At 43.3% G+C, this 21894-nt stretch overlaps 1 protein-coding gene across 3 annotated transcripts in view; it reads right to left on the reverse strand.

Moving 5' to 3' along the window:
* ARNT2 (aryl hydrocarbon receptor nuclear translocator 2) overlaps window positions 1–14720 on the reverse strand; it is a 137691-nt gene extending 122971 nt beyond the window's left edge. For 2 of the 3 annotated variants that reach the window (XM_037911187.2, XM_037911186.2), the window contains exon 1: window positions 14087–14720. In XM_037911187.2, the coding sequence (XP_037767115.2) occupies window positions 14087–14441 (355 nt within the window). In that variant the 5' untranslated portion in view covers window positions 14442–14720. Of the gene's footprint in view, window positions 1–3846; window positions 3869–14086 lie in introns of those variants that run through there. The other variant, XM_043523799.1, reaches the window with a different exon arrangement.
* Window positions 14721–21894: the final 7174 nt, after the last annotated feature.

Below are 21894 nucleotides of genomic sequence, written 5' to 3' on the forward strand. Positions count from 1 at the left end.
TCCTGCAACTGAGCTATTGGGTAACTGTAAGTACTTAGAGAAGGAAAACTTGTAGAACTTAATAACATACATAGAAGGCTAGCAAAGACTAGTTCAGAACAGACATGGATGGCTGAGTTTTGTTTGTGCCCTGAGCAACATTTCATGGTCTGGGAAGGATTCAGATGAGTTCACGTGTGAAAAGCAACCCTGGTTTCCACATAGGAAAGATTCTAATCACTCTAAATATTAGCATGCTGTGGAACAGGCTTCTTCACCTTATTGCTGAATATAAATAATTTTTATATCAATAATTTTGTTCTATCACTTTGGAAAAAAATGGATACACTGTTTGTTCCAGGTCCAGACTCTCTGACATCTCTCCCTTAAAAGTAAAGTTCAGCTTTGAAACTTCTCCACGTCTACACCATCATTTATGTCGGTGTCACTTATGTCAGTGACATTTGTGAATAAGCCAACCCCCCCGCATGATGTAAGTTATACCGACTTAAGCACTGGTGCAGACAGCGCTATGTCAGTGGGAAAGCTTCTCCTGCCACAGCTGCCAATGCTCATTGGAGATGGATTATTTAAGTCAACAGGAGAGCTCTCTCCCATCAGCTTAGAGCGGCTACACAAGAGAGTTTACAGCAGCACTGCCTTAGACTACTATTTGTATTACTGTCATACCTAAAGTGCTCAACCAAAACAGAGCCCCACTAGGCTAAATTCTGTACCAGTGTAATGGGTTTGGAGAAGGCAATATGCTAACATCAGGTATAGCATTTCTTTCCCTTTTTTGTACCTCAGCTTACCTTTCTGCTATGAAAGAGACCAGAGCTAGGTCTGTTCAGGACTTCCATATAATGCAGAGTTAATCTGATAAAAGGAGAGTGGCACACAATCTCTAAAGGAAAATGTTCACTAAATCTATCTATATGAATACACTACAGTTCAGGGATTGGCAACCTTTGGCACGTGGCCCGCCAGGGTAAGCACCCTGTTGGGCTGGGCCGGTTTGTTTACCTGCCACATCCGCACGTTCAGCCAATCGCGCCTCCCACTGGCCCTGGTTCACCGCTCCAGGCCAGTGCGGGTGGTGGGAAGCGGCGCAGGCCAAAGGTTGCCAATTGCTGCTATAGTTTATGACCCTTGAAACAGCTGTGAATACTTTCAACAACAACTCTTGCAATATTTCCTTCTCCCCTCAAACTATTAATACTTGTTACGATCAAGTTCAAATGCAAACTATAATTATGCACATGCATACATACATTCCCCCAGGACTCTTCTCTGGGAGGATTTACCCTTCTCAGTCTTGGTGGAATGGGGTCCTAACTCTCTGTAGGGCATGCAAACTCCTTAATGTCTGGGAAACTCAGATCCAACAACATCCTCTGAATTTTTCAAAATTACAATATGTTTTCTCTACCATCACAAAAGAGCGTCAATTTCAAAACCATTTCCATTTTTCATGCGCCAGTTGCAGAAGACTTAAAGGAGGGAACTATATTTCTTGATCTTAATGGGTTCTGAAACAACAAAGGCACACTCAAGGAATGAAAACTCAAAATTCAGCTGAGTTCATCTCATGTACATTTGCATGACCAGGATTTTAATAATGTCAAGGTGCAGCACTGCAAGTTACATGACTGTAAAATGAAATCCTGTATTTATTTGTTTTTCAGCTGAATGTTACAAATGGCAGCTGAAATGATAAAACAAAGTCAGAGGAAGTTAATTGGTTCTCATTATTAAAGCAAACTGAGATATCACTCAGAGTTCTCATATCGATACATTTTATATTAATCTCTCTCTCTCTTGCTATTACCATCACCACCACATGAGCAGTTTGGGGGGGGGGGGGGGGGGGGGGACAAAAGGCACTGAGGGTGAAGAAAAGCAGCTCTGTTTTGCTCCTACCTAGCACCTTTAACTTTGCCATGTTTAGTCATTTGTACCCAGGATCCACCATTAAAAGCATGTGCCTCTACTATTTAAGCTAAAAGAGAAAAACTCAACAGCTGGTAGCAGTAATAGGCTATTATACTCTATGTCACCTAGCCACTAGAGCAGGACACAGTACACTTGGCTAATGTGTTACACACCTCCTGACACTCTATACTAACTTAGAATACAAGTTCTGTTACTGTAACACTTAATACTTTTAATAGCTCCTCCAAAAGTATTGAACAGGTGTCCCCTGTACAGAGAAGCTATAATTCTATATTAGCTATTACTGTACATTGCCCAACACACGTCTCTTTATTACAAAGTGTTAGCGTATTCAAACAATTGGGCAAATTAGCTGAACAGTGCTAATTTGGTGCACATTCTCACAGCACCCAAAAGTCCCATGAAAGTCAGTGTAAGTTTGGGGTATGGAATCTAGTTTCCTATTGTCCACCTCAGTAGTTGCCATAGAACTCATGGAACATTTTCAAGGCGACACAGTCGGTCAAGAAATTTCAAGCACCATCACAAAGGTGCTCTCAAAAGTGAACTTTGTAAAACAGCATCTTGGTGTCCAGGTTTACTGACTGTCAGCAGCACTCATCAGGCTGAAATTTATTTTCCTGGCCAGTCATACGGGTCAGCATCCACTGACTTCTGTGGTTACGGTTACATGTGTTACTGCTTAGTGTTTAGGAACTTAGACATTTTCCATTTCAAAACAAGATTTTTCTAGCTGACAGCACTTTATGGTCAACCTGCTTTCTGACAATTAAGCAGTGTTCTCACATTACCATCAATAACAAAGATCCTGTAGCATGCATGAAACAAAATAAAATCCAGCTCTTATTTCCACAGCTGTATCGGCTCTGCAGTGCTGAGAGGAGTAAAACTTGTTTTTGTCAGTAAACAAAACAAATGTGACTCAGAGGACACAAAGAGTACAGTTAGAAGCAGTAGCTAAATGCCATTTTTATAGCTACTTTCATGACTAGTTTCCAGTGGCTACTGTTACATGCAGCAGCTAGTCAGTGGACTATACTGACCTCTGCCATGTGACAATGGTATGAGCTTTGTAACCCAGACTCATGTCAGGTGACTGGGGATAGAAAACAAAATACCAGTCTCTTACCAGCCTTCCTATGTGCCACGACTTTATTACACTGCCCCTCTTCAGAATGGGAGGTGTTGTACTGGATCACACAGTCAATGATGTTTCACCCAGTTATTATTTCTTCTTATTTTATATTGCCATAATATCTGGAGGCCCTAATCCCAATCGTCATATGATCTGATCGTAAGAAGTTACTTTACTTCTCCCTGCATCCTGAAACAATTTGACCCTGATTTTTAAATATGGCCGGACCTCAGCCTCTGATTGTGCACCCAGATACAACAGTGGGTGCAACTTTACAAGCACACAGCACTGCAAGTCCATTTTACTGCACTCAGACAGCTACCCATCTACCTAGACAGTAATATATCTAGGTGATATAAAATGCACATGTAATTATTTGTGCCCCAAAATTGTGTTCCTAATTATTTCTGGGATCAAAATTGGAGGCCATTTTTCGTCCACAGATTTTTCATTTATTGTATATCCAATAGAAAGGGATTTTGGTTTTTTATCCTCCGTAATACAACAGTGCAGTACTTTAGGCCTTTGCAGCATCAGTCATTTGTTGGCATGTCTCTGCCCATAAACTATTTGCATGTAACTGACAGTCAAACTCTACAGATACATTTTGAGTCTGCCCGTAAGCAAATATTACTGGTAAAGTGTAAAGGAACATTTAAACAAGCACATGTACCAATAGCAAAGAAAAACAGACAAATTATAGGGTAATTAACATACGAATGACGATCCAGTTGTTAATTACTATCTGTTCCAGGCGTTCTGTATGAGCAACTTACCTTAAAAGCCTTACAATATGTATACAAGTAGAGTCAGCAATTAAACACTTCAACTCTCCTCTGGCTTTATTAGAGAAAGATGACAACTTCTGCGTATGATTCTATTTGTCAGATGTGTTTGAAGTTTAGCTGAGGGAAGGACTGGCAGCACAAATCTGTAATTTAAAGTGCAAAATTGTGACCTGTCCTTGAGCAAAACAGCAAAATGTATGTGTTCATGGAGTGCACATCTAACTTAACAGACGTTCCCAATCTTGAGCCAACTAATAAAAATAATACTCTGCACTTAAACAGTGCTTTCCATGGAAGGCAGTGTGGTTAGTGATTAGAACAAGAAAGCCTCACCTTCCCTTAGGGAAGGCTGCTGGCTCTACCTACTGAATAACGATGGGACTTTCTTAAATGCTGTCTTAGCACTTGAGAGAAGCAACAGTACAAGACTAGCATTTGTTTAAACAACAGTAATTGAGAAGCAAGAATGCTGCTGAGCCCAGTGCCAGAGTTAACTCTGACAGAGTGGCTGTACCAGATGGAAAGGAAATTGAGTAGTGAGGAGGAAAGTGAGACAAGAAGGAGAGTGATCTGAACAAAAAGGCCAGGGGAACAGAAAAGAAAAGAAAGGGAAAAAGCAGACGAAAGAGAAGGAAGATGGGATTGCAGAAATAGGTTAATAAAAGGAGGCCTTCCTAGACCTCCAGAATATGAAAACGTTTCAGCAGTACTAGATCTAGACCTACTTACAATGCAAAGGATTTTCCTTTGTATGCACTTTCTTTCTCAAAGAAACACTGGTTTCTCCTGGATTCAAAAAGGAGCTCGTAGATACCTGGAGATTATCTTTCAATGTATAATCTGAATACTGGCTGCCTTCAGCAATCCACACAGCTAGGAAACCCCTTCGTAATGATACTCTAATAGGCGGATCCTCTGCTGATGTAATTTACCCCAATTTCCACTGAGGATCTGGCCTTACAAGTCCCTGTTGATATTTAGAAGCAGACATTCCATTTGTTATGGATTGCTAGTCTGCTAGCTTTTCCAGTGTAATTTGTTGCACTTACATTTATTATTAGGAAAAAGAAAACAATTCCAAACTGCATGAGCAACACTGCACTGAGGACAAGGAGAATAGAACATATAGTGAGAGATAGGACCTGCACCACCGAGCATACAATCTAAATAAAAATTTAAAAAGATAGACAAAGAGGGAGAAAAAGGGAGTCATTTTACAGAGGCACAGAAAGATTCACTGACTTACCAAGGGTCAGACAGGAAATCTCCAACAGAGCCAGGAATTAAACCCAGATCACCTAAGTTCCAGTCCAGTGACTTAAATACAAGATCATCATTTCTCACCTTACTAGCATTGATTTTATTAGCATGCTAATTTTTATAAGTTAGTGTTGAATTAATGTATTTACTATGATCTTCACTTTGTAATTATTTAAATCTAAAAAGCTACCCACTGCCACACACACCTTATCTTCACAAACCATTAAAGTAAAAAAGAGTTGAATTTGTCTTCACCATGACAAATAATGCCAGATCTGTCCTCCTAGCAACTGGCTATATCAATAACCTTATTTTGCATGTGACTGTTTTAGAAGGACTTTTGTTTTTCCTTGTTTACCCAAACCTTACAATATTTTTCTTACTGAAATGAAAAATCAGCAATATCGTCTCTACAGCAAAAGTGTCTTTTTTATTAAGAAGTGTAGTGAAACATTAAAGCTTGAAGCATCATTTGAAACTAACCATATTATTTTTCATTTGCATATTCAAACATATCCAAGATCAAAATTATATTCTGAAATTCATCGCTGACTTTAATTTAGAAATATCAGAAAAATATATGCTTTTAATATAAGTTATTACTTTGCAGACAGTTTTAAAATTAAACTGCATCACAGAATTGAGTCAAGAGGCGCTGAAATAATACATTGTACTATGAGTGAATTAAGAACCAATTGAGTAGTAGGAAAGCTATGAATATCACAGGAGAAAAAGGTCTTCAGTTTAACTAAGCCTGATATTAGCTAATGCATGCTGAGGATAAGGATCTCTGTTTTAACATTATCTTGGACACAATTTCTTTGCATCCCACATACTTTTAAAGCCCATTACATTCTCCATCACTATAACACTCTGTTTATTCCCAAGGATGTTGTTAAATTGCTTTTGGAGTATACTGACTAGTCTACACTACAGTCAGAGCAAAGGTGTTACTACTGTAGCAATAAAGTAGAGAGGTTCCAGGGCTTAGGTTCAAAGGTATTATATAGACTCAAAGATTTCTGAAGCCTAACACACTGGAGTAGGTTAAGCAAAAAAAAAAAAAAAATCAACAATTTTTAAAGGCAAAATTAATGCTCATAAAAGATGCCAGATGGACAGCTTAAAAAAAAAAAATCAACAGCCTCTGCACATCTACAGAAGAGGCAACAGCAGTAGATCAAAATCTAATGGATCATTAGGAGGGCTAATAATGAGATAGGATATATTATTTATCTCCATTTTATAGAGTAGGAATCAGAGGGTAAGTTGCCAAATGTCACACTCAATAAGCTACTGGCAGGAACAGAAGAACCCAGATCTCCTGATACCCAGTCCAGTGCTTTAATCACAAGTCCAGTCTTCCTCACTTTCAACACAGAACAGGTAAAACACTTATGTGGGTGACATAATACTTTATTCACCTCAGTTTCAGTCCTTGGCCTCTCTGCTGAGAATTCCAGTAACAGAGCTGGAGGGCTTGTCTAGACAAAGAGCGTGCAGCTCTGGGATGTCAATCTACCCAGCACTAGCCTGCCATGCACTAACTGAAGTGGACCAGGCTGCTCTGCACTAAAAGCTCCCAAGTGTGCTTTGAGCTACCCCACTTTGAGCACCAAGCACACAAAGTTTTAGTGCTGAAAGTCCACATGGACAGCACAGCGGAGGTGGGGGGGGGGTGGAAGAGATGATCCCCGGCACTCTGGCTGCTCCCCCTTCCTGCAGTGCAGCCACTTGGTCCCCACTCTACTCTCCCCCCACCCCCTCCCAGGGGCTGCGTTTGCACAGACGCCCAGGCTGTGTGCACTGTCAGGGTGATGAGTGGGAGCTGGCCTCAAAACTTCCCCGCAGCCTCCTGGGGATCCCTTATCCCTACTTCCCTGGGGGGTGCTGAAACACACTGCGCCCCAAGCCCTGGGGATGCACTTCCCTGCTCCACAGCCAGCAGCAGCTAGGCGTGCGTGCTTCCTCTGATACCTTCATTTTATGATGAACTTCAAAACAAACAGACAAAAATAAATAAAAACCCAACCAAACCAAAACACCTTAATTGAACATCCTGTTTAAAATATTAAGAACTGCAAAGTTTCGTTTTAAGAGTTTGACAGCCCTGCCCCCTGATGCCCTAATTAACCTCAGAAAAGGTGCACGTGGACATTTTCCTGCCACTGTGACTCAGCCTAGAGGTGGAGACCCCCAACTCTCAGATTAGATGATAGTTCAGTATAAAGCCTTCTCAAACTACAGTCATTCTAAGGAGACAGCCACCAAAGGAGCTAATTATGTGGTTTATGTACTCATGTGCTCCTTATGGCACCTGAGTCCCATCAAGAGCACTGCCACAGTTAGGAAACAAGGTGGGCAATAGAGTTTTCCCCACAGTGCACCACATTCCTAGGGCTAGAGTGTCGACATGAGGGAGGGGGGTGCTTTAGGCACTTTGAGATGCATTTACTTTGACTCAGATCTGTGCAGTGCAGTGTGGACCCCAGAGACCGAGGTTCGAGCACGGGTCAGAAAATTCTTAACTTGGGTTAAAATGCAATGTAGATGCTCAAGCCCAAGGTTCCCCAACATGGGTCAGCTGACTTGCGTCCCATTAAGCCTAGGCTTACGTGGCTGTGTAGACATACTTTTAGTTCATGGCAGGCTAGTGCAAGGTAGATTTACACCCCAGCCTGCCATGCACTAACCTTCTGTCTAGACAAGCCCTTAGTGTTGACAACTCTCACAATTTTAATCATGCTCATGATATTTGATGTTTTACTTGGAGCCCCAGCTCCTGGAAACAAGTGATTACACGAGAAACTGAGCTTTTTAAAAAAATAAATCATATTTAAGATTCCAGCCCTCATGGTTGAAAAAAAATTCAAAAAACATAACTCAGGTGTACCCTAAAGGATCAAAAACCAGAAGGCAAATAAAAAAACCCCTCACATTATTATGTATTTATTTTTAATTTTATTATTTTAAGTCAATCTCGTGATGGGGGGTGGGGTGCCTGACTCATGAAGTTTTGAAAATTTATAAGTGGTAATATTGTGGTGCTAGCCTTGGTGGTGGCTTTGTACCATGGACATTTCGGCTCAGACCCTCAAAATGTACTGATTTCAAGCCACTAGGAATTGGCTTACTCAACACATTTCACACAGGATGACAAAGAGGTTACAGCTTTCAGTCTCTACCAAACTGAGCTAGACTGGAACTGCAACTGAAATCTCCCGAGTGATCCAGGCCTCACTCCATCTCCAGAAAAAGCAAACATTTATTGCATTCCATAATTTACATTTTCACAGTATCTTGGCTAACAGCAAACATCAGTAGAACAGGAATTTAACTTCTGGTTAATTAGCAAAATTTTATTTGAAAGTAACAATGTGGACAAGCCAGTATACCAAAAATGTATACATTTAAAAAAAGACCCAACAGATGCAGCACTAAGTTCAAACGTCACAGCAAGCACCATTTTATGAAAAGCCTGCTTCACTGCCACAATTTTTGGTTCTTAGGTCCCATTTAGCTTGTCTTCATTTAATAAGTCAATCATATTTTAGGAGGAAATAAATTATCTTTCATTCTTCGTGACAATGCAGAAGAGCTTCCCACACACCTGCAGCCTGTTTCACAGCTTTAGATACTTCAGTTAGTCATCCAGACCATGACAAGCCAACAAAACACCTATAAGCTAGGGCCAGTTTTCCCTCTCCCATGGTAAAACCTGCAGGAGGGGGGGAAAAAAAACACAAAAACCTGAGGATCCCCTAATGAAATTTCCCCTACATTGTTCTGTCAGTGGGGTGTATAGTTACACAGAGAAATACAGATAGCAGAATGAGCAGGTCTGGCTCCCAAGCTTCACAGGGTATGTCTACACTGCAATTAGACACCCATAGCTGGCCCATGTCAGATGACTTGGGCTCATGGGGTCCAGCTGCAGGGCCTCTTAATTGCAGTATAACTGTTCCAGCTCAGGCTGCAGCCCGAGCTCTGGGACCCTCCCACCTCACAGGGTCCTAGAGTCTGAGCTCCAGCCCGAGCCTGGACATCTACACTGAAATTAAGCAGCCCCACAGCCCCAGCCCAAGTCAGCTGGCATTGTCCAGCCAGAAGTTTTTAATTGCCATGTAGACATACCCACAGAGCCTAGGGAATCCCTGCAGAAGCCTGCGTCCCTGGACATTTAGTCCCATTCGAACTATAATCAAGGTTTCTTGGCCACTGCTAATTCCAGCTGTGATACTGACAGGCCAGCTCAGGTTACAGCAATAGGCAAATTCGCTTGTGTGTAAATAGCAAAGAAATGTTAAGCGTAGTAATTCACTCGAGTGTTAATTTAGTTCAAAGAAAATGTGACTCACATTGTCTTCACTTATCTATAACCTGTTGAATGCTATCACATTACCTTATGTATATCCATGTACTGAATTAACCGTAGATCAAACGTTTATGTTAGTATTAAGATGAGAATTTACTTGACATGTAAACTTCATGAAAACTAATGGAATGTTGGTTGTATTGTTCTCACTTATCTGTTCCTCTTAATGGCAGGCATTTGCATGATGTATATCCTTGTAACTAAATAACCCTTAAATGCAGATGAAGCCTTGGGGGATGCAAATAAAGAAGAGGTTAACTTCAAAGCAAGTGGCCATTGGTGTAATAACTGGAGGTCAAAGATTCAAGACACATTCCTCGCTCACCGTCAACAAGGAAACCCACACCTTGGTAAAAGTACTGACAGCTTGCTTTCTGTGTGGAAACACTACAAATATGGAGTCAGGGAACGATCCTGCATCCTGTTGTTTGGACACTCACAGGGAAGCGTTCCAGATGCAAGACAGAGATTCCCAAAGTTATTTTGGATAACTCTGAAAGACTTATGGAAAACCAGCAGATTACCACAGCTCTGCTATTATTTTGGACTTACAATACCTGTTAATGTATTTTACTTGCTTTAACCTCTCCATAATTCATTTTCTTAGCTACTAAACCATTAGTTAGTTAATTAGAGAAATTGGCTGCCTACGTTGTCTTTGGTGTGAGATCGAGAGTATCCATTGAGCTGGAGTAAGTGACTACCCTTTGGGGCTGTGAGTAACCTAATGCAATGGGATATTTGGTATAGCAGACAGTATCACAAAGTCCAGTTTGTCAGGGTGGCAAGGTAGGCTAGAAACCTGAGGGGATTGTTTGTGACTCCATGGTAAGACTAATACAGTGATCCAAGAGGGCACACTTGTTACTGGCTTGGTGAAATCTAATTATTGAATACACCACCAGTTTGGATGTCTGTCCTGTTTTCTGACAGTCTGACGTGGGATTGGCATTCACAGTTGTGAGCCACTCCAGACACCGTGACACAGCACTTTCCTTAAGGGGGGGTTCCCCACTACAAAAAAAAAGGCCACATAAAAGCAAATATAGTGGCAGGCTGTATTCCTTTCCCAGATATCTTCTGTGGAAGAAGATCACGCTCTGCATGGACACAAGGTTCTGTACTATTAGATCCCAATGTAGATTCCTGGCTAAGATCACATTTAAAAGTCAGATGTATCTACTATTACAGAACACCGAGTGTTTCCTTTTCTGATGTTACATTCCCCATATCATGGTAATTTTCTTCCACTAACCTGGAATTTGACTAATCTACAGCTACCATATAATGTGTGGTGCCTAAATTATCAGCTGTTATGAGAATAAAAAGCTATTCAAATTAGAAATTAGAATGATTAAAGGCTCTTAAATTAATGGCTCTATTGTCCTTCCATAACACAATGAGCCAGGACATCAACTGGTATACATTGGCACAGCTATCACTGACGTCAATGGAGCTGCCACCAATTTACACCACCTAAGGATCTGGCTCCAAACAAATACAGCCATAAAATCCTACCACTAAGGCTACCACAACACACTGCCAAATTTGCAATGACTTTCATTGCAGTTTGTCTGCACTGCTTGGCAGTATACCTATAAACATGTTTATTCTCTGTGGCTTGTATTATGTTACGGCTACAGTGGAAACCTTGGTAGCTCAAACATGGTGCTGCAGCTCTCTATCTTTGTGCCTCTAAAAAGACTTACTAGTCACAACAGTAACTTTCACACACTGAGAATTCGGGGGTGTAGTAAATGGGCCTTTCAGCTCAGGAGGTCTGTGCTTAGCTCACGAGTGAAAAGATGTCTGTCATCTCAGCATCATCAGTGGGGCATATTGGTTCACGTCACAAAACCACCACACAATTCTTCACACTTCAGGATGGCTGGCAGCCTCTGCTTAGGCAAATTAAGTTTGATAGGTAATCGTTGCTTCCCAGGAAGGTTTACATACACCTTCATTATGTTTGCCTCCTGCCTGTCTCATTCCTAAAAATTAAATCCAGAATGCGTCCCAAAATGAACAAAGTATATTTAAAATTCCTATAGGTAACCATCAGTCACAGCATAGAGGTACAACACAAGGATCTCTACACCTATTATGGCCTACGTCGTGGCTACATAGGGTATGTATGTTAAGACAAGGCAGCCTCTCAGGCCTGACTCCACATCTACATGCCCCAGGAAACTTTGTGATAGTCACAGATAGGTCAGCATGGAGAGTATTGAAGAGGGAGCGGCCAAATATGCAGTAGCCCCAGCAAATGGTACAAGTAGCACTGAGAAGCTGTGGTCCCTATTATACTATGTAGCCTGATACAGTGGCTAGGAGGCAGGATGCAATCTTGCACCCTTGACCCTAAATTGGGGAAGGTGGATTTCAACTGCTCATTCTACTTCAGTTCACATACGCTAAAGCTCATTTACTCTGACTCTGTGTGGGTGAAGTGAATTTCACCTTTAATACATATGATATTGTAGGTTGGGAGCTAAATAACATTCACTTAATAACCTTTCATCAAATATTGATTTTCACTGACTATTTTCACTGGAATTCTGAAATTAAAAATTAATCTTAAGGGGTAAGGGCCTCAGTCTACTCTACTAACACATGAAACCAAACACTCACTGAGCCAAATTCATTGCTCACATAATTCCACTGAATTCAGTATGAATACACACATGAATAAGAGTAGCATTCAGTCCCAAGAATATGGACCAAGTTCTTCCATCATTAATCAAGCAGAACTCTTATTGCTTCCAACCAGCGTTTAACTAAACCAAATTGAAGATACAAGAATCTGGCCATATATTATTAAACTATCAAAAACTAGAATCACAACACTGTAGATTTTTGTAAGCCTGCCACTCATTTGCTTGGAGCCCAATAGAATTTCAACTGCCCCATTACGATTTAGTTAAGGATTTTTTTAATTAAGCAAAGCACGCTTTTATAAAATGCACATTGACACTTTGCATCCTGTATTAAAGCAATTTTGAGCATTCATTTAAACAATGCTGCGGGAAGGGCAGCCAGCACATCCCTCGGCCTGCGCCACTTACCCCAGCCCCCATTGGCCTGGGACGGCGAACCGCGGCCAGTGGGACCTGCGATCGGCCAAACCTGCAGACGCTGCAGGTAAACAAACCAGACCAGCCCGCCAGCAGCTTTCCCTGGAGGGCTGCGTGCCAAAGGTTGCCGATCCCTGATCTACAGTAATGCTCCTAAGAATGAGCCCCACAAAAATCCAACACAGGAGATGTTTCTGAGTTCCTTCTATTGATAAAAACGGTTAAGAAATGTATGGCTACACTTGCACAGGAAAAAAAACAAACAAAAAACCCCACCCTCACACAAAAACCACCCACCACACACATTGGCCAAAATGTATGTCTTCAATATTTTGACTCCAAGCAAAAGTTTTACAGCTCAGTTATACATTCACCCTCCCAACTTGCCCTCTCTCTCTCTCTCTATAAAAACAGTAGAAATTCTGATATCCTTATCTATAGTACGGCTAAGGAAGGGCTGTTCAACAACACACAGTATTGCTCTTACATTGCATCTCATATGAAATTCACTCATTTTATATTACTCAAACCTATTTTCTGCTTATAACCCCATATTCTCTCTTTTCCCCCCAATTTGATTGTTTATGTTTATGTAGAATTTTGTCACCATTTACCCAAGAAAGTCAATGTAAGCATTCTGAGTTAGCTCTAGGTAGATGGGCTACTGGAAACTAACAAGATTCTCTTTAGAGGTACACAGTGCTGTATAGGAACCTCTATTTGTGAACCCCTAAAACATTTTGAATGCAGGCAAGGACCCCTTTGAAAATCTTAAGACATAGTCTGGGGACCCCCGGGGAGCCACAGGCTGAGAGAACCACTGATCTCGGAAACACTTTGGCTCAGTGTTATTTTATGATCAAAATTAAAGGAGTGAAAATGGCTCTGTGCCTGAAACAGACAGGCTCTGTTACATCCCTGAACTTTCCTCCATTGTTATCCACCAACAGTGAGCTTTTTTTTACAATTCTAGAGAGAGAAGTGATCTCTCTCTCCATCCAGGGGAGTGGCCTTGGAACCATATAAAACTCTGGAAACTCAGGGCCAAGTATCCCTGGCCTTATTCCAAGTAAGGGAATGGAGATACACCCAGCGGTGAATTGGGTCCAAGGAGATGCCCACACAGAAAGCTGGCCCTGCGCTGTTGGATCCCAGGCGAGAAGGGGGAGTGGGACAGATGCTGAACCTCGGGACCTGGGATGGCTGGTCAGTGGTTACTCCTCCCCACATGACAATACGCCGCTCTCTTCCCTACCCCTGCGCGGCCGCTGCCCCCTCGGCGAACAACCCGCCCACCTAGCCCTGTTACGGCAACGGGGGGGCACCGCGCATCGGTAGCGCCCGGGCTGGGTGACAGCGTCCAGGCTGCTCCTCCTTCCCCGAGTCCCTCTCCCAGCCCAGGGCCCGGCCAGGCTGCACCCGCGCCTGTGCGGGGCCAGGGGCGGGCGGAGGGGCCGCGGGGGCGGGCGGGGGGTGGCGCCGATGTCCTGCCGGGCAGGGGGCGGCCGCCGCTACTCACCGGGAGGATTTACAGCCGCCGGCGTTGCCATCTTGTCTCGGAGGCGAATTAAGATAAATGCAAGCGGGGGATGGGGGGGGGGGCGCAGATGGGGGGGACGATGCTCTAGGCAGCCCGAGCCGGCGGGGGAGGAGGAGGAGGAGCGAGCCCCGGGGCTGCCAGCCACACAAAGGGCCGGACGCGCAGCGCCCTGGGGACGGGACGGGGCGGGGGGGGGCGGCTCCTTGTTGCCTTGGCGCTCCGGCTCCCTGCGCAAAGCGGACCTTGCAAGATGTCTGATGCTCCCGCTTCGCTTCTGCTCATGCTCCAACGCCCCGGGCGGCCGTAGCGAGCATGTGCCGGCCGCCCCGCACATGTGCGTTGGGACGGGGAAGCCGCTGCCCTCTGCCTGGCTCGCTCACGGGCAGCGGGGCGCGGGGACGCCCGGCTCTACAGGTGTGGCCCAGGGGTGAAGGGACACCGCGCTGGGGCCGCTAGCCTCGGGCCCAGGCGGGAATCAGCTGGCCGGCTTGGGGCCGCTTCCCCGGGGCCCATTTCCTGACAAAGCAGCAGGTTGCTGCGCAGCCTGAGTCCGGTCTTTCCGTCTCTCCCTGCTTGGATGATTTGTCCTCTCCCTGGAACTGAAAAACCAGTCATGGTGCGTGTGGCTAGAGCTCTGAAAACATCCGGGCAGTGGGCAGCGGCCGTCAGAAGAAGAGCTGACACTGTGCAGAACCATTGGAATTCCACCATGAGTTCAACAATTTCCATCCCTCCATCAACCATAGCCTAGACCAATCCACACAAGCAGTCCATTTCCTGGACACTACTGTGCTAATAAGCGATGGTCACATAAACACCACCCTATACTGGAAGCCTACTGACTGCTATTCCTACCTACATGCCTCCAGCTTTCATCCAGAACACACCACACGATCCATTGTCTACAGCCAAGCTCTAAGATACAACCGCATTTGCTCCAATCCCTCAGCCAGAGACAAACACCTCCAAGAGCTCTATCAAGGATTCTTAAAACTACAATACCCACCTGCTGAAGTGAAAAAACAGATTGACAGAGCCAGAAGAGTACCCAGAAGTCACCTACTACAGGACAGGCCCAACAAAGAAAATAACAGAACACCACTGGCCATCACGTTCAGCCCCCAGCTAAAATTTCTCCAGCGCATCATCAAAGATTTACAACCTATCCTGAAAAATGATCTTTCACTCTCACAGATCTTGGGAGACAGACCAGTCCTCACTTACAGACATCCCCACAACCTGAAGCAAATACTCACCAGCAACCATACACCACCCAACAGAACCACTAACCCAGGAACCTATCCTTGCAACAAACCCCATTGCCAACTGTGTCCCCATATCTATTCAGGGGACACCATCATAGGGCCTAATCACATCAGCGACACTGTCAGAGGCTCGTTCACCTGCACATCTGCCAATGTGATATATGCCATCATGTGCCAGCAATGCCCCTCTGCCATGTACATTGGCCAAACCGGACAGTCTCTACGCAAAAGAATAAATGGACACAAATCTGACATTAGGAATCATAACATTCAAAAACTGATAAGAGAACACTTCAACCTCTCTGGCCACTCAGTAAAAGATTTAAGGGTGGCAATTTTGCAACAGAAAAGCTTCAAAAACAGACTCCAATGAGAAACTGCTGAGCTTGAATTAATATGCAAACTAGATACTATTAACTTGGGTTTGAATAGAGACTGGGAGTGGCTGGGTCATTACACATATTGAATCTATTTCCCTATGTTAAGTATCCTCCTCAAACCTTCTTGTCAACTGTCTAAATGGGCCATCTTGATTATCACTACAAAATTTTTTTCTCCTGCTGATAATAGCTCATCTTAATTAATTAGCCTCTTACAGTTTATATGGCAACTTCCACCTTCTCTGTATGTGTGTATATATATATCTCTCTTCTTACGATATGTTCCATTCTATGCATCCAATGAAGTGAGCTGTAGCCCACGGAAGCTTATGCTCTAATAAATTTGTTAGTCTCTAAGGTGCCACAAGTACTCCTGTTCTTTTCATTAGAAAAGAGAATCACACAGAAAATATCATAATCTGTTACATAACGCCATGGTACCCATCCACCCTCCTCCCCTCCCCCAGGGTTGCCAACCCTCCAGGATTGTCCTAGAGTCTCCAGGAATTAAAGATTTTTTAAAATATTATGTCACGTGATGAAACCTCCAGGAATACCTCCAGAATTGGCAACCCTACCCCCACCTTGAATACTGCGTGCAGTTCTGGTTGCCCCATCTCAAAAAAGGATGCATTAGAATTGGAAAGGGTACAGTGAAGGACACCAAAAATGATCGGAGGTATTTTCAGCTTGGAAAAGAGACGACTAAGAGGGCATATGATAGAGGCCTATAAAATCATGAATGGTATGGAGAAAATAAATAAGAAGTGTTATTGACTCCTTCACATAACACAAGAACCAAGGGTCATCCAATGAAATTATTAGGCAGCAGGTTTAAAACAAACTAAAGGCAGTACTTCTTCATATAGTTCACTTGTGGAACTCGTTGCCAGGGAATGATATGAAGGCCAAAATTATAATGGCTTTCAAAAAAGAATTAGAAAAGTTTATGGAGGATAGGTCCCTCAATAGCTATTAGCCAAGACTGTCAAGGATGCAACCCCATGCTCTGGGTGGTCCTGGCCTCTGACTTCCAGAAGCTAGGAGTGGACAACAGGGGATGGATCACTCGATGATTGCCTTTTTATTCCTTCTGAAGCACCTGGCACTGGTCACTGTCGGAAGGGATTAGATGGACTATTGGTCTGAACCAGTATGGCTGTTCTTATGTACAGTGCCTTAGTCTTTCCTTTCTCTCCCACTGATTGTGCAGTTACTCTTCTTTGAGTTTGCAATCCACAGAGCACCTTTCAATTTCCACCTCTCATTTATGGTCCTTTAACATATTAGAGAAGAGTCTGTATTAGCTTTGCACATTTCAAAGCAGTGACGGAGAGTAATAGTGTGATAATTCTATACAGAGAGCTGTAGCAGTCTATCTTATTCTTGTAGATTTGGCAGTTCTAGACACTTATACAGGGGTATTAGGAGTTAGAGGCCCATTTATAATGCAGGGGTGGGCAAACCTTTTGGCCTGAGGGCCACATCTGGGTTTGGAAATTGTATGGCGGGCCATGAATGCTCACAAAATTGGGGGTTGGGGTGTGGGCTCGGGGGTGGGGCCAGAAATGAGGAGTACAGGGTGCGGGAGGGGGCTCCAGGCTGAGGAAGGGTGTTGGGGTGCAGGGGGTGAGGGCTCCAGCTAGGGTGCAGGCTCTGGGGTGGGGCTGGGGATGAGGGGTTGGGGTGCAGGAGGGTACTTTGGGCTGGGACTGAGGAGTTCAGAGGGTGAGAGGGGGATCAGGGCTGGGGCAGGGGGTTGGGGCATGGGAGGGGGTCAGAGGTGCAGGCTCTGGGCAGCACTTACCTCAAGCAGCTCCCAGAAGCAGCGGCATGTCCTCCCTCCAGCTCCTACGTGGAGGCGCAGCCAGGTAGCTCTGCACGCTGCCCTGTCTGAGGGCACTTAGGGCGGGGGCAGCGTGCAAAGCTCCCTGGCTGCCCCTACACGTAGGAGCCGGAGTGGGAACATGCTGCTGCTGCTTCCGGGAGCCATGTGGAGTGGGCCAAGCCCCGATCCCGCCCCCTGGCTGGAGTGCCGGAGCGGGGCAAGCCCCGAACCCCGCTCCCCAGCGGGAGCTCGAGGGCCAGATTAAAACATCTGGAGGGCCGGATGCAGACCCCGGGCCATAGTTTGTCCACCCCTGCTATAATGTCTTAAGCATTTTTCAATTTGGGAGGGGGGTGTTTGCACCTGTCTCCAGGAAGCTAATGTTGCTGACCCCTGCAAGTGATAATATTAGATCGAGGAGTAAATCATAGGTTTAGAGCAATCCCATTTTTTTGTGAATTGGTTACTATTTCTCAAGGAAGTGTCCAGATTTGAGGATGAAGGGGGTTATCTTCACTGACACAATGGGGGTTGGTTTCCCCTCCCCCGCATAGGATTTAAACTTCTCAAGTGGAGAGAAGGCAGATGTAGTTTTGATTTTGAGACAGCTAAGCTCGGTCAGCACTAACACCCCCCCATGACCATGGTTGACCACACCTAGTTTACCTAGAGTGCCTTGTCTCCACTGTGATTTTACAACAGGATAGCTTTTGCATGTTATTAATCCCATGGTAAAAACACACTATTTTTGTTAGTCAAGACATAGCCCAGGTGATTAAATAACTTTAAAAGGTTAGAATAACTTTATGTATTATTCAATATGTTATCTGAGCCACATGATTTCCTGATTCTTGAAAGTGTGTCCTTGATACCTGTGTGGTTATAGTTCTGCTGTCTGAAATGCCATCATGTGGATTGAGAAAATGAGAGGTATGGAAGAGGGAAGTGAGGGGAGGTGTGCAGAGGAGGTGTTTGGGGCTGTGGGGAAAGAGAGCTGCTATCTAACTTGTGCAAGAGATGCTGGCTGGCCTATGTAAAACAGAGAGAAAGATTCTCAATGGCCTGTATGAGAGTGAAAGGTAGAGATGGGGAAGGTGGTAGTGTTTTGTTTTTAAATGAGGAGGAAGATTTTAATGGTCTCACTAAAATATACACTTCACAATCCTTCTGCAAAAAGAGGGTGATGGTTTTAAAAGTTGCCCTAACTGGAGGTATTACCTCATAAAGATATATCTCCACTAGCCTTTTTTACTGTGTGTGTGTGGGGGGGGGGGGGTGCAAATCTATATTTAGTTTTAGTTTACTGTAAAGTAAAGAAGCAGGAGTTGGTTTTGGCTTCATTTCTTTAACACATATCTAAAGGTTTCTTTAACCCCAGGTTCAAGCTTTCTGTTTCAATAATTTACAGGATTTAATAGTGAGATATAAGATGGTTTGTTTTAAATGTTCAATACATAGAGTTTAAAAGGAGCAATAGACCTTGTAAAGAGGTCCTGTAAAGGCAATAGCATTGCTTCCACGTGCTTAACTATATTATTTTTATTTTGTGGATTAAGATGGAGGAGACGGTGCCTTGAATGGAAATATATTAAATACAAAAATCTTCCTTAAAAGTAACATTAAGGATCACATTTAAACCCACAAAAGCTTTAAGAATTCAGAAGCTGAATCTGCCATTCTATAGTCTAAGCAGAACATTCACATGAATTACATACTACTCTGCCAGACCCAGTCTTACACACTACCCACATTCTCAAACATAAATAAGTGGATCCAGGAACATTAGACAGCCTTATTCTTATTTTCCTTGATCTTGTGCATTTAACTATTATTCTGCACATTGATGTATTGCAATTTCCTTTGTTGTTTTTCAAGTTTAAAAAGGTGCCATAACTTTTATCCTTTGTAACAGAAATGTTTGACATAGGCTACAGGATAACAGAAGTTATATATATATATATATATATATATATATAAATTGCCAAAATGTGTGTATCACACTTAATAAGCAAAATCACATTAAAATAATCGGTTCAGGGGTTCCAGCAAGATTGTAGCTTTCTGATAAGAAAGGGGCATCCTCACCTTACAGAGTACAACTCATACATGCCCTATTATCCAAAAAACATCTGTGATTTCCTCAGTAATGTTCAAATTTATAACTGTTTCTAGTATCATGGTTCATCATTCAAGAAGATTGGCATATATTATATTTGTTCCTCTTGATAGTAATCAGAGTAAGAAGCTTGTATGCAGCTGAAGGGTATGAATCCTTTTCAGATTGTTAATTTTCCTCTGTGTTTTCAGTTTTAAAATCAGCTGTATGGTCAGAGACTGAGATGTGACCTGGATTTTTATTTTTAGTTAGACCCATTGTCTCCATAGTTGTACAGCAATTCTTCAAATATTTCTTGGTTTAATCTTAAACATAGAAACACAGTCAGAACAGAAGGAAAATGAACAAAGGAAATGGAGGTTCAGTAGCACATGCTTAAAAAAATGGATTCGAACTTTTTGCCAAAAGCTGAAACAAACAGTCACAAGGACTCAAATGCAAATTTAGTTTTTAAAAGTTGGCAAGTATTCCCATAATTTTTAAAAATGTATTTCATGTTATAGAGAGAGAAAGCGGGTATATATTCAGACCCTGTTGTGAACATATAAACCCACAAAAGCAAAGAAGTTCAGAATAGACACCAAAACTCAGGCTTTAACTCATTCTGTTGTGCATATGGTATGTGCAATATCCAGGTATAATGGGATGACTTTTGTCCAAGAATTTTAGAAGTGAGTAGTGATTTTGGGCCCCCACCTTGAGATGCCTTAGAGTAGCCTGGTTTTCACAGGGTGGTGTCTCAAATCGGGCACTCAGAAAATGAGGCATCCAAAACCACCAGTCACTTTCTGAAAATCTTGGCCAGTCTTTGCTTTTATTCTTCCTATAGTATGAGTTTTATTGTGTAGAACAAATCAATTCTCGACTCTTCAAGAAAAAAATATGATGGGAAAGCAATAACTATCCAACATGTAAAGGAAACCTACACAATTTTCTCCTAGTTCCATAGTCTGACACTCCAGTTTTATTTTCACATTTGTTCCTTGTACAACCTGTAAGAATTGCTGATCCTATTTGTGGTGTACACCCTGCCTCCCCTGCCCCATATACAGTTCTAAATGAGGTTTTTAAGGTGATCGCTAAAGGCTCAGGTCTTTCTGCTGTTGTTACTAGTGGAGTGATTTTGCCTGGAGAGGTTTTTATTTTTTTGAGGTGGGTGGGCGACAGACATTCTCCTGCTTCTGTGAGACCATCCTCCTTCTCTGCAGTGCACAGACAATCCAGGAAGTTTTTGGAGAATGCTGGAGGAGCCAAGTAGGGGCCCTGCTCCTCTTGACCTGCTGCTCACAAACAAGGAAGAATTGGTAGGGGAAATAGAAGTGGGTGGCAACCTGAGTAGTAGTGATCATGAGATGGTCGAGTTCAGGATCCTGACAAAAGGAAGAAAGGAGAGCAACAGACTATGAACCCTGGACTTCAGAAAAGCAGACTTTGACACCCTCAGGGAACTAATGGGCAGGATCCCTTGGGAGGCTAATATGGCGGGGGGAAAGGAGTCCAGGAGAGATGGCTGTATTTTAAAGAAGGCTTATTGAGGGTGCAGGAACAAACCATCCCGATGTGCAAAACGAAAGAATAGCAAATATGGCAAGCGAGCAGCTTGGCTTAACAAATCTTCAGTGAGCTTAAACACAAGAAGGAAGCTTACAAGAAGTGGAAACTTGGAGAGATGACTAGGGAGGAGTATAAATATATTGCTCGAGCATGCAGGGGTGTAATCAGGAAGGCCAAGGCACAATTGGAGTTGCAGCTAGCAAGGATGTGAAGGGTAACAAGAAGGGTTTCTAGAGGTATGTTAGAAACAAAAAGAAGGTCAGGGAAAGTGTGGGACCCTTACTGAATGAGGGAGGCAACCTAGTGACAGATGATGTGGAAAAAGCTGAAGTACTCAATGCTTTTTTTTTTGGGGGGGGGGGGGGGGGGGGGGGGGGGCTCAGTTTTCACAGACAAGGTCAGCTCCCAAACTGCTCCACTGGGCAGCGCAGTATGTGGAAGAGGTGAGCAACCCTCAGTGGTGAAAGAATAGGTTAAGGACTATTTAGAAAAGCTGTACATGCACAAGTCCATGGGGCCAGATCTAATGCACCAGAGGGGACTGAAAGAGTTGGCTGATGTGATTGCAGAGCCATTGGCCATTATCTTTGAAAATTCATGGCAATCGGGGGAGGTCCCAGATGATTGGAAAAAAGCAAATATAA

The sequence above is a fragment of the Chelonia mydas genome, chromosome 10 (assembly GCF_015237465.2).
Source record: "Chelonia mydas isolate rCheMyd1 chromosome 10, rCheMyd1.pri.v2, whole genome shotgun sequence".
NCBI classification, from domain to species: domain Eukaryota; kingdom Metazoa; phylum Chordata; order Testudines; family Cheloniidae; genus Chelonia; species Chelonia mydas.